Source organism: Calypte anna, chromosome 14, assembly GCF_003957555.1.
Source record: "Calypte anna isolate BGI_N300 chromosome 14, bCalAnn1_v1.p, whole genome shotgun sequence".
Taxonomy (NCBI): Eukaryota; Metazoa; Chordata; class Aves; order Apodiformes; family Trochilidae; genus Calypte; species Calypte anna.
Genome location: NC_044260.1, coordinates 13,962,942 through 13,975,852, shown reverse-complemented (window position 1 = coordinate 13,975,852; position 12,911 = coordinate 13,962,942). Strand labels below are relative to the sequence as shown.

The 12,911-nt window shown below is 38.5% G+C and overlaps 1 protein-coding gene across 1 annotated transcript in view; it reads left to right on the top strand.

Annotated features, from left to right (window-relative positions):
* Positions 1 to 12,911, top strand: part of RBFOX1 (RNA binding fox-1 homolog 1) — an 818,832-nt gene that overhangs the window by 62,805 nt on the left and 743,116 nt on the right. Inside the window, exon 2 of the mRNA XM_030459827.1 lies at positions 1,113 to 1,172. Coding sequence (XP_030315687.1) covers positions 1,113 to 1,172 — 60 coding nt within the window. The remainder of the gene's footprint in view (positions 1 to 1,112; positions 1,173 to 12,911) is intronic.

The window sequence follows — 12,911 nt, the reverse complement described above, 5'->3', positions numbered from 1 at the left end:
GGGCCTTTTTTGTGACTTGTGATACACGGAGGAAGAGTTAAAATACTGAGAACATTTTTGATACCACTAAAGATGTTGATTTTCCTAGGCCATAAGTTCTTTCCTTGTATCAGTGGCAAAAGGAACATCTCTCAAGCTGCTGTGTTTCTGCAGTGTCTCTTTTGAGACAGCTTCCAGACACTGAAGTTGTTCTTAGGTGAGAAGTGGTATAGTTCTCTTTATATAATGGGTAAACTGGGATGCAGAGGAGAGAAATGTGGAAAGGTCATGGAGTAAAGTACCTGAGAATTACTACTGACTCCCTGAGATATCTTCTGTCTGCAGGACCAGCACATCTCATATAAATAAATGATCTAGGGGCATACTTGAAAGTAAGAAGTTGACCTCAGTTACTGTGTGCTGGCTTTGTCAGACAGGTCTCAATTTCAGCTCCAGCTTTAGGAGCAGCTGCATAGCTTCACCTGCACATGGAAATCTGGATTTCCTGCCAGGAAAAACAAGGCAACAGGAGGCTGACCCTGGGAGACCTTTAAAAAATATAAATATAACTACAAATATGAGTGTAATGGCTGAATTGATTAGGGAAGAGGAGAAAAGTTAAGGTGGCAACTGCTTCATAATGTCCTTTAAAATTGTTCTGGTTTAATTACTTCTGTCTTGCTCTTACATTTATTGTCTCTGTATTTAGATACACTTCTATCACTAATTAAATATCTCTAAGCTTTTGTTTTTTGGACTGTATGAACAGCAGCATAATCAGCTTATTCTCACACTGTACCACAGTAATACTCTGGGGTTGTTTGTTGGGGGGTTTTTTGGGTTGTTTTTTTATTTTTCTGCTGCATTCTGGTCTCTCCAGCTGTAACTGCAAACCTCAGGAGATGTGCCCAAACTACTTGGTGTCCATGCTTGAGGAATGCCAGTTTGGAGGGAGGAGAAGCTTCAGGAGGAATAGAAACCAAGGAATTTTACCTTCTTTAGGATGTGTGTGCCAGCAGAGCAATGAACCTGGCTGCCTGCACAGGAGCTTGGAATGCCCAGCTCCCTGCTGAGCTTCAGTCCTGCTGGGGATCCTATTGCAGCTGCTTTTATTTTTTATTTTTTCTTTCCAGGATTATAAATCTGCTGTTATGAATCTGCTTGCCAGTGCCAAGGACAGTCCTCAGGGCCCAGTAAGTAGAAGCATTTTGCTGAACAGATGAGATCCTGTAGCTGGGTTTAGATCTTTTCAATCGTTTCAGTCATCAGTCACTGGAACCATTTTTTACCTGTGGTATCTTCCTGCTTTTGAAATGACCAAACCTGAATTTGCTTAAATGCTCTTTAGTGCTTAAATATATTGCCCAGGGAAGATCTGTCTTACCAAACTGCCTAAAAGTGATTGCAGTTTAAGTTCATTACTAGCCCAGTGAATCTGTCTGTGTGTCAGCAGCAGGCTTGGTTTCAGGTTATGTCTGAATATTGTAATGAGGGGATGGCACCTGAGTGAAATGTTGGGCTGGGGTACAACTGGAAGCCCCCCTGAAATCCTCTGTTGCAATTCTGTCCCCAGCTCAGGGTGGTTACAAGAAAAAAAAAATAAAATAGTTTGTCCCAACTGCAGTGCTCTCAGGATTGGTGCCACTGCTGGGTAACTGGGCAGGACTGGGTCACATGGAACCACCTGACACTGGTTTCCAGAACAGAAATAATCTCCTTTGTCTCTCTTCTGGACATTTCTTCTTCTTCTTTGCCCATGTTTTATCATCACTTGGCAGGAAGTTAAGTGTACTATAAAATCAGTTTATGCTCTGGTGTTATTGGCCTGATTTGCAAAGGTCCTGATGATGCCCAACTCCCTCTGATGTTACCACAAGTTCATAATTCCTGGCAGTCAAGCCCCTTTAATCCTTTTTTTTGCTTCTCTATAACACTAATATAATGCAGTAGGGTCTTCTCAAGTGCCTCAGGTTGGATGATGCCAGTAATTAGCATTACTTCACTCTGAACTTTTGGATTTTTGTGGTTATTTTATTATTTAAATCGTATCCCTTCAGACTTGAGGTTGTAGGAACGTGGATTTGAGTCACAAGAAGGAAATAAAAAGTATTTCATGTTTATGGAAACCCCCTTTCCCTGTTTGCAGGCACAGTCAATGCAGTTTTAAACATGAATCTTTAAATGTTAAAAACACCTTGAGAGGAGCAGGTGGTTGAACTTCCAAACCTTCTCAGTTTGAGGTCACTGCCTTTTGAAGCTGGTTACTCACCTGGATGGAAACATAAAAATATCTTGAAAGATGAAAACATATACAGAAGATTTTTAACTTATCAGGTGGTGATGATTTAACAGAATCTTTTTTACCTATATATTATTACTCCATATACTGTTTTGGGAGGGGGTCTTCTTTCCATAAGTTTTCCTGGTCTCAGCCTGTTGCTCCCTTTCAACCAGAACAACCCTTCAGAAGCTTTGCTAATTACTGAACACTGCAGCTTTTCCATCAGTTCCTCTAAAACTTGTAAATCATGTTGTGAGAGATGCAGGCTTGTTTGTGGAAACTTGGTTTTGTGTTTGATGTGTGTGCATTGAAATGGAGTTTGTAGCAGTTGAAAAGGAATCTTTTGAAAAATGATGTGGAGTTTCTTTGGCTGAATGTGTTTTTCAAAACAGGAAATTATCCTCTGCAGGTGTACAATGGTTTTTTTAGAAACACCTGGCATTTTGTATTGAAAACCTCCCTCTTTAAAACAAAAAGAGGGGGTGGGGATGAGCTAGGTGGGGTCTTTACAGAATTTGTTAGCCAAACGTAACCTGTAATTTCTAATTTCTTTTTTTAAATTTTATTTTATCTTTTGGTTTTTTTATTATTATTTTATTTTATCTTTTGGTTGCTGTTGCCTGTAAAAAAGTGTCCTGAAACTTCAAAGTAATGCCTTAGAAACTAGGGTTTAAGTTGTCTTGCTTGAGCCTCAGTAATTTGTAGATGCTTAATTAATCTTTTCCTTATTTTTGGGCCAAGAAAAGAGTCAATTTGAGTCAATTTTCCTCATCTCCTGAAGAGGATTATGATGGGAAGAGTTTGATGTTTTTTCATTATACTCCCAGTGCCACACAACCGTGGCACAAAAAATAATGAGTTAAGAGTTGAAGTTATTTCTCTTGAAATTACACTGTCTGTGCTGGTGCCTGGGAAATTGTTTGTTGTGATGGATGAGAAGGAATACATAGATTTTTCAAATGCCTTGCTGGATCATTGCTTATAGAACAATCTGGTAATAAGGTGAAAATAAATAAATAAAATAAATAATAAAAAGAGAGCTGACAGATGACAATTCAAATGTATCTGAGGATGAATTATTGAATAATAGCCCAGTTCCAGAGCCTGAGAAGCTTATATCCCTTTTAATTTCTTTTTTTTATTTTAGATAATTGATAATTGTTGGTTGCTTTTCCTTTCTTGGTGACAAATCCTGTATAACAGACTGGATTTTCTGGAGTTACATAATTGAGACTCAGTTGCAAGGGCTGGAGTTAAAGTGACAGAAAACTTGGTGGTGAATCAGCTCTCTCAGACTTCATGTCTCTTGACAGCTGCTTAATAGATTGTTTGGTGAATAATTCAAGATGTTTTCATTAAGCTGAGTGATTTGGCCTTTAAAAACTATTCTTTTGCTCTTAAATATCGTCAGGCAATCATTTATTCCTCTGGAGCTAAGGAAATCGAATTGAAAAAAAGACTCTTGGAATGCTTGAAGAAGCTGTCAAAATACTGCCAGAGCCCAGGATTTTGGTCCCTTTTCTTAAACCTTCCTCCAGGTGCTGCATTCTTCTAGCTGCAGTTCCCTGTTCTTCTCCAAACCTACCTAAAAATCTGATTCCTGCTTCTTTAAAAGTTCACGTTTGCTAAAATGGCTTTTTCCCCAGAACATTTAAGAAAAAATTATCTTTATATTCAATGTACTGGTTTTAATCAAGAGGTGCAGAGAAAAGGCACTGGGAGTAAAGCAGGAGTCTTCAGGGCAGTTCAGTAGAGGCAATAATGATTTTTGCTGAGAAATAAAATCACTGAAAGAATTGTTTGAAACAGGACAGAAATCTGCTACCAGTTACCTTATCACTTCTGCTGCTTTGGAAGAAATACCTATTGGGCAGAGGTAATGGCTTGCAAAAAAAGTGAATTTCTTTACATTTTAGCTTTCATTTGAATGGAAGGTATCTTAGCACCTGTGTTTTTAAATAAATAACTCTGTCACTATCAGGGTGAATAATAGGATTGAAAGAAAAACTCCCTGAGCATCATCATGGGGCATTTGGATATGTTGGGCAGGAGAGGATGGTTTCTGCATGGAGGAAAAGGGGGAAAATATTGTGGAGATATTGCAGATGGTGCTGTAGTCCTGATTTTACTTGAGAGGGGAAAAAAAAAATAATGGGAAAACACTGATAGTTTTTTTTAAATCACAATCTAATCTCTAGAATTGCTGCAAAATACAGGAAAATTCCTTACAGTTCTGTCAAGTGAATCTGCAAGTATTAAATGGGTTTCACCTTGGCTTGGTTTTCAGTCAGGACCTGCAAAGCTAGAAAACAAATTAACAGAATTATTGGTTTGCAGAAGTATTTGCCCAAGCAAGATTCCACTGTGTGTAGCTGCCCATCATTTTCTGCCTATTTTAGGTGATTTCCAGCAGAACAGGAGGAGTTGCCTACTGGAGAAGCAGGGCTGCAGGCATCACACCAAAGTGCAGTTTCACCAGGATGCTTTCTTTCTGTTCACTAGTTTCTGGCAGAGGGGGAATGACAGGGAGAAGGAACTCTGAGGTTTAAAGTGTGATGACAAGATGCCATCTAGTGACAATTTGTAGGAAATTGTAGTTCACCATCTACTCCCAGAAATGTTTTCTTTTTGGGGATTCCAAGACTGTACTTCAGAGCAGAAACTCAACCCTCATGTTACTCAAGTTGTTTTTCTGGAGAAAATTTGTGCACTAGGTTCTAATTCCTTGCTATTAAGTGTGTGACCCAGGTGACCACCTGCCAATTCTTTTCCTTCCCATCCTTGCCTCTGGTTTTGTTTTGCAAAGGCAAATTCTGCCTCTGCTGCCCCCCAAGTCACCCAGTGTCTCTGGTAGGCATAAACAGTTTCTTGGTGAATTTGGAGTGAAGAAGCTATTCTGAATATTTTTTTTTCACTTTTTTTCTATATAAAACCAGATTAATTTAAACTCGCCAGCATGTGTGTGTTTTCCTCTTCCTTACTGGAAGGAAGGTGTGTTTTCCTGCTCCTTACTGGAGGAAAGAAAGATGCTTTTATTCAGTTGCTGTATGGAAATAACACATCCAGAAAACATGGGGGGTTTATGGTTTATTTTTGCTTGCTGGAAAAGCAGCAGTGTGACAGAGGTGGAGGTTTGGTACCTAAGAGTATTCCAGCAAGAGGCTGTGCTGAATGTTTTTGGCTGTTTCTGGACCTCTGGTTTCCCTGGAGAGAGCCAAATGGGGTTTGTAGGATGCTGTCTCACTGCATCCTGGGAAAAGAATACCTGAGAATACATATATATAAATAATATGTATAAAAAGAATATATTTTGCTCTAAATAAAGTGCATGGTGGGTGCAGGGAACACTGTCCCTTGCCTGTGGTAGCATGAAAAAGAAAATGCCAGGAAAATGTCTGGGTCTTGATCAGTGTCAAATGACAGCAAGTTTTACAAGAGATCATCTTGACATCTAGGAGGTCAAAGCAGCAAAGTCCAGAATATGTCAGCTCCCTCCCTCTGAAACTGCCCATCTTATTTACTTATACTGTCTTATTTACTTATACTGTCTTATTTACTTATACTGTCTTATTTACTTATACTGTCTTATTTACTTATACTGTCTTATTTACTAAATACTCTTATTTAGTTATTCCTTATAAGTGATACTATTTACTTATTTACTTATTTACTTATTTACTTATTTACTTATTTACTTATTTACTTATTTACTTATTTACTTATTTACTTATTTACTTATTTACTTATTTACTTATTTACTTATTTACTTATTTACTTATTTACTTATTTACTTATTACCATCTTATTTACTAAACAGAAACCAGAATGGTTTTAGACTCTGCTTCCCCAAAAGAGCATTTACAAGTAGTGAGGCAGCTGTAGGAGTGGTTTCAGAAATTCCCCCATCCCACACTACTTGAAGATATTCCCAATCCACAGCATGTGAACAGTGCAGGAGAGAAAGCTCCAAGTCTCTGCTCAGTGACAGGTCAGCCCCAGAATCAGGGATCTGTGGGGAACCTCTCTGACCAGACATTTATCAGCTGTTGTTTCATGGGATTTTAATTTGCAGTCACCCTACTGGTCTGAATTTATTCAAACTTCAGACCAAAGGCTGATCATAGGCTGTGTTCATGTTGTTATTTGTAAGGAAAGACAATTTTTTTTTAAGAATACTCAAAAAAATGCTTTATTTTTCTATTAAACATCCTGGGGCTCTTATCCCTTGCCTGTTGATGTAGTTCCCCAGGACCCATGAAATAAGCAGATATGTTGGGAGAGATTTGCTTCTGAGAAAATAGCTAAATATCCATTTAATGCAGAACAGTATTAAAAAGAAGGCAGAAAGAAATAAGCTCCTAAAAGCAATCTTGTGGTATTGACATTTTAAAAAAAAAAAGGGTTTATGAGAGTAATTGAAGGCATTGTGAATTCTGCATGTTACTCATCAGTGCTCTCCAATTTGCATCCTAAGAAAACCACCAGTAATTTCCTACTTAAATTGGTAAGAGCTTGACAAAGGTTATATTTGGTGAGATAATGTGGGATGTTTTTTTCTAATATGGCCAGGAACAAGTATTATATATGTACAAGAATAAGGAGATGTGCAATAAACTTCACTGATTTCCTAAATCTCTCCAAGTTGTAGCTTAGTTATAATGGCTTGTTAAGGAAGCCTCAATTTCTGCCTTTAATAACTTGAAATAAAAATTATTCCCAACATTTTATCTAAGCAGGTTTTAAACCTGCATAACATTATGGCCTCTGCAGTATCTTTAATTCTGTCTTTTGACCTTTTGCTTGAATGAGGCTTCTGCCAACTTGGGAAATACACAAGTTTTCTTATATATATATAGCTGCAGCCACTGTTTTACTTTAAATTTATTTATAACATTGGAAGAAATCTGCTGATTCTTCTTATTTTTATAAAAATTTCATGGTGGAATAATTCCCCATTATAATATGTATCTAAATATCAGGTTTCTGCCACATGATTTTCAATTATTTAAAAGCCTGGAAACCTCAGCAGTGTAAGCTTGCCAGTTTAATGTTTATGCTGAGTTATAGCTGTTAATAATGCCAAATACTGAGAGAATAAGCTGTGGATTTGCTAAACATTTCCATAGGGATGTTATCAAGGCCTCAAGCATCTGATATATGATAAAGAAATGTGTGAAAGGACCAGTAAGGAAAAGTAAAACTGAGAGGCCTGAAATAGATGTGGCAGAAGTGTGGGTGGGTGTTGCTCCATCTCCATTAAAAACAAGACTGGAATCTGATCCATCAGGACTCTGATAACAGCCAAGAATGGAGATGTTCTTCAGATGTTCTCTGAAAAAGCCTAGAATACAAGTTTTGTTCTTTGCTAAATAGAATAATGACTCTAATGTTGCTGAGAAATTCAGTGCCTAGGATTAGGCAATAGATCTAGAACCAAAATGAGTATTAAAACCAACAACACCCCCACCCCAAAAAAAGAACCACAACAAACTTCCAAACTACTAGTAAAACAAGAATTATCAGCAAAGGCTTTTTAAATAAGGTGTTGTGCGCCAGTGAGACTGAAAACCAGAATCAGAATTACCCCTTCCAGAAGTTCTGTGCCCACAGCAATGTTCCAGGGCTGAATCAGTCAGATGAAAGTTTGGAGATAAAAACCCAGCAGTGTAGAAGAGAAATACTTGGGTGGAAAAAAAAAATCATGATATCTTAACCCCAGAAGGGTATTTTACTAGAACCTTCAGCCTTGTGTAGTTGGACAGAGCCACCACTTTTTATGTATTGTTGTGTGCTCTGTTCTGGTGATGATCTAAGGCTGAGAAATAGAGTTAGAAGGAAATCTTGGGCACCTCAATCAAAACTCTAAGATTGTCAGGGCTATGTGAATATTGCTGATTTTCACTCCCTGTCTTCAAGACTCGGTGATCATGGAATCATAGAATCATAGAATTGGCTGGGTTGGAAGGGACCTCAGAGATCATCAAGTCCAACCCTTGATCCACTCCTGCTGCAGTTCCCAGCCCATGGCACTCAGTGCCACATCCAGGCTCTTTGGAAATATCTCCAGACACGGAGAATCCACTACTTCCCTGGGCAGCCCATTCCAATGCCTGATCACCCTCTCCAGAAAGAAATTCTTTCTCATCTCCAACCTAAACCTCCCCTGGCACAACTTGAGACCCTGCCCTCTTGTCTTGCTGAGAGTTGCCTGGGAAAAGAGCCCAACCCCCCCCTGGCTCCAACCTCCTTTCAGGGAGTTGTAGAGAGTGATGAGGTCTCCCCTGAGCCTCCTCTTCTCCATGTTGAACAACCCCAGCTCCCTCAGCCTCTCCTCATAGGGTCTGTGCTTAAGTCCCTTCACCAGCCCAGTTGCCTCCTTTGGACCTGCTCCAGGACCTCGATATCCTTCCTAAACTGAGGGGCCCAGAACTGGACACAGGACTCAAGGTGTGGCCTCACCAGGGCTGAGTGATCATGACTTTTAAATCCATCTGTCTGAATCCTTGCTCTTGGTACCCTTGTGCCACCGGTTTGTCTGGAAACAGAAGATAGATGTTGAGATTTTATATTTATTTTGATCATATTGTTGAGCTCCAAACCATTTTAGTTTCTAGGAATAATCTTATTGAGCACTAAAATGTGCAGGTAGAAGTTCTTTGGTTCATTAGGGTTTCTCTGAGTCTCAGGAGCCTTATGCCTGAGTTAAGAATCATTTTTATTAAATGGTGAACACACCAAGAATGGAGGTGTGGATTCTGCTGTACACTGGGATTTCCTCCATCTTCTGGCACAGAGATATTGAATGCAGCCTTTGATAGAGAAGAGGGCCTAAAACTAGCTAAAAATATATAATTAACTGCCGTAAGTTTAAGTTGATATTTTTAGTTGTCTGTCTGCTCCTGAATATTGCTTATCACTGGGGATAGCACAACAGAAATATGAAGATCTGGAGTTGTCATATGGGGGCCAAAATTCTGGCTCTGAGGGGCTAATTGGCTACTCTGGCTAATTGGAAAGACAAGGCAAGGATCATCAGCTTGTTTTAGTGTTTTGGGGTTTTTTTGGCCACTGATGAAAAAAAAAAGAGAATAAATATAATTTCAGGTCTTCTTGGTTTCTTTTAAAAATGCCAACAAGTGCTGTTATACCACTGGCCCTAATGGAGCTTCTTACATGTTTACCTTTTCCAGACATCCTACTCCTTCCAGTGTCAAACACAACCTTGGTAAGAAAATATGCAAACTGTTTTGCACTTAGAGGAGCTTGTAAGGCTGGTAATTTTCAGGATGCAAATTTCAGAGGAAAATGAAGCCATTAACCAAATTAGCAATTCAAAAAGGCAAAAGTTCCTGCTAAGGAAACAAAGATTTTCAAAAGGTACAATGTTGTCTTATTGTAGTCCAAGTGTGTTCACAGTTGGGTTTATTCAGCTTCTTTTTTTTTTCCCCTTTAGAACAAACTGACATATGACAGAATGCTATTTATCTAAAGAAAAGGAGCATTTTAGAAGAGGATGGAGTTCTCAGGACACTATTTTTTGCCTTTTAAGAAGGCAGGATTGCTAATCCATTGCAATATGAAAATATGCAGTGTATTACTCTTTAATATTGAGTACAAGCATTTATAATTACAGAAGGGCTTTATGATATCCTTAGGCAGCCTGATAAAGCTGATTTAATGTGATGCAATGATCAAACTCAATTCTTTTTGATGAAGTAGTATATTAATTAATATTTACTAATTCAGGACAATGTGATGTTACTCCCAGTAGTATATAGAGGTGTGTTCTGTTTTTAAGAAAACCCAGATTTCTACTACTGACTTTGGAAAGTGCCAGGTTGCCAAAGGAGAGTCGGAAATACTCCAAGATGGTTCAATTCTGAATAAATAATGCCAAAAGTTTGTTCAGTTTCAAATGTGGGAAGTGCTACTTCAGCTATTTCTTTTCTTGCACTAGCTGTAGCCTATCACAGTTTTTCCATGCACAGTATATAAGCAGTGCCAGCAGTTACACCACTATTGCTGATATTAAAGTGTGTTGTGTCAAAACAAGAGAAGCAAAAAGCCTGAAAGGCAGAATTGTTGATTACAGCATTTGCAAACTCGTGCCAAGAAATGCTTCTAGCTGCTAAACAGGAAACATTAACACCATTTCTCTGGTTTTTCCCTGGCCAGAAGCAGCTTGACTAAACCCAAAAATGCATCTGGACACAAAACACAGTGTTAGTGTCTTCTCAGCAGTCTTTAGTCTCCATTTTTCTTACTTGCTTTTCATGGGAATTTCCTCTCAAATACTGACCTGATGGACTGTAGCCCAGATGACCTCTGCTATCTTATAAGTGTTTTTTTATAAGTTTTCATTCCAGGCAGGCAGAAGACTTGGCTGTGCTTGTTAAATCCCAATGAATACTTGTTACCATCCTCTCTGTAGTGCCTGGTTCCTTATTTAAAACTCCAGGCTGGCTGCTTGTCCTCTCCTGGGGCAGGGATGTGGCTCAGTGGATCTGTGCTCCTTGCTTTGGGGAGAGAGAAGGCTTGAAGCAGCTTGTTCATCATCCTGACACCCCAGCAGTACTGGTGCCACACAGGACAGAGCTGAAAGGGAGCAGAATGAAGCCCCTGTTTTGCAAGTGTGGAGCTGAGAAAAAAAAAACCAAAAAACAAAAAAGAGGCTTCTTCCTGCAATTAAATATGGAGTAATTAATTACATGGGGGAGAAATCAATTGGCTTTCGAGTTCCAGGAATGATTTTTAAGTGTGAAAAAGGATGTTAATCACCCCAGTAATGATATTAGGAAAACCTCAGTTAGTGCTGCTAGCTGCTTGAATCAACAGTAATGCCCAATGTTTATCTCTCACTCCATCACTCAGCTGTTTTCACTGGTTTCCCACAGTGTGATATCTTTGTGTTGCAAAACAAAGGCTTCCCCTCCTTTCAATCTGAACATTTAAAGGATGCCAAATGCAAATTTCTCATGTCATCAGCCCACTAAACATCCAGCTTCTTTCAGAGTCAATTGGTACTGTATTGTTTTCTAAAAAGCCTTGAAAAACACATTTTAATTTCAGGAGAAATAAGATGAGTAATATTTACATACCAGTCAGTTTTACAAAGCAAATATTTAATTGTTATGCTCTCAGCATACTTGTCTTGCATTCTTCATATTTAATTGTGCTTCTAGGTACCTTAATACTTTTTTTTTCTTAACTTGCCCACAGAAAAAAAAACAAAGATAAGATTTTCTTTCTTTTCCTGCAGGATGTGCTTGATAAAAGCAAAAGGATTTGACAGTAGTTGTCTCCCAAAATTTAGAGTTTGTCAATTTTCTCAACTTCCAGCATTCTGGCAAGTTTTGGTCTCTCCACTGTCTCTCTCTTTGAAGTCCATGTATGAAATATCCACTAAAAAGAAATCCAAGTCCTCGGATTTAACTTAAAGTTACTATAGTTGGGGAATCCAAATAGCTTGTCAGTGATCCTTTTTCTCAGATACTCATCCAGGAATGCTGTGAATTAATTCTTCTTTTAAAGTTTAATTTCTTATGTAGTAGCTTGAATTAGTGACCAGTAAGTTTCCTCCTTACTGCTGGTACAAACTGAGGGCAGCTCCACCAAAGATGCCCTCAAAACTTTCCATGCAATATTCACAGAGGGAAGATTTGGAGCTAATGAGGTTTAGGGAAAGATAAAATTGGGACAAGTAATCTTGTTTAAGAAGAAGCTAGAACAGGTTAAAAAAACAAAACAAAACAACCCCAACAAATTGGAAAATCCGAAGCCCACAGTGGCTGTTTCCCCAAAAATGAGGAATCTAAAGTTAGTTTCAGTTTTAAGGGTAGAATGAATATAGTTGTATGGCCAAGGATGATTTCCAAATTCCTGAAAATAAGTTATCAGCAAATTGGAAGCATTTTACCCAGCATATCCAGAGGTAATAGCTGCTAACCTGTCTAAACAGTGTCTTGTCTGTCTGTAAACCTCTCATCTGTATATGTGGAAACCTTGGTTTCCTTTAGAAGTTTTAATTTTGTCTCTTTATTTCTAATTCCAAGCAGTGTGACTGTTAGCAAGATGGATCTCTAGCAAAGTATATCAAATAATGTGCAATATAAGAAAATGATTACTGGCTTTTCTTTTTAAATGCCTGGTGGTCTCCAGACATTAATTTGGCAGACAGTAATGCCTGAATAAAATTCCTCCAAGCACTTCAAAAGCCCAGGAAGCACAGTATGAAGATCTGGACCATGAAAATAATAAACTCAGTGTTTTTTTATGTAAAGGAGCTAAGGTAGAGCTAAAATTCCAGTATCATTTCAAAGCATGTGTGCCCCATTCCTCTTCATAGACTCATGCAGGTGTTAATCAATCACATTCTTCTCTAGGACCTCAGAAAGTTTAAAGGTTATTTAGTTGGTGGAAGTGCTCGGGGTGATTACTTCTTGTTTGCTTATTCTGCACTTTTAAAATCAAACAATAGCATTTTATGCCCAGTAAGCTCTATTACTCCTCATTTGTTTGTAATGCTTCACTTCCCATGCAGGTGCCAGCTACCTGGGTTATTACTCATTTTTGAAAAATGCTTAGCACTGTTCCTTCCATTAGCTCCTGCAACAAGGAGACTCTGATTAATCTCACCCAGTGCAGAAGCTGG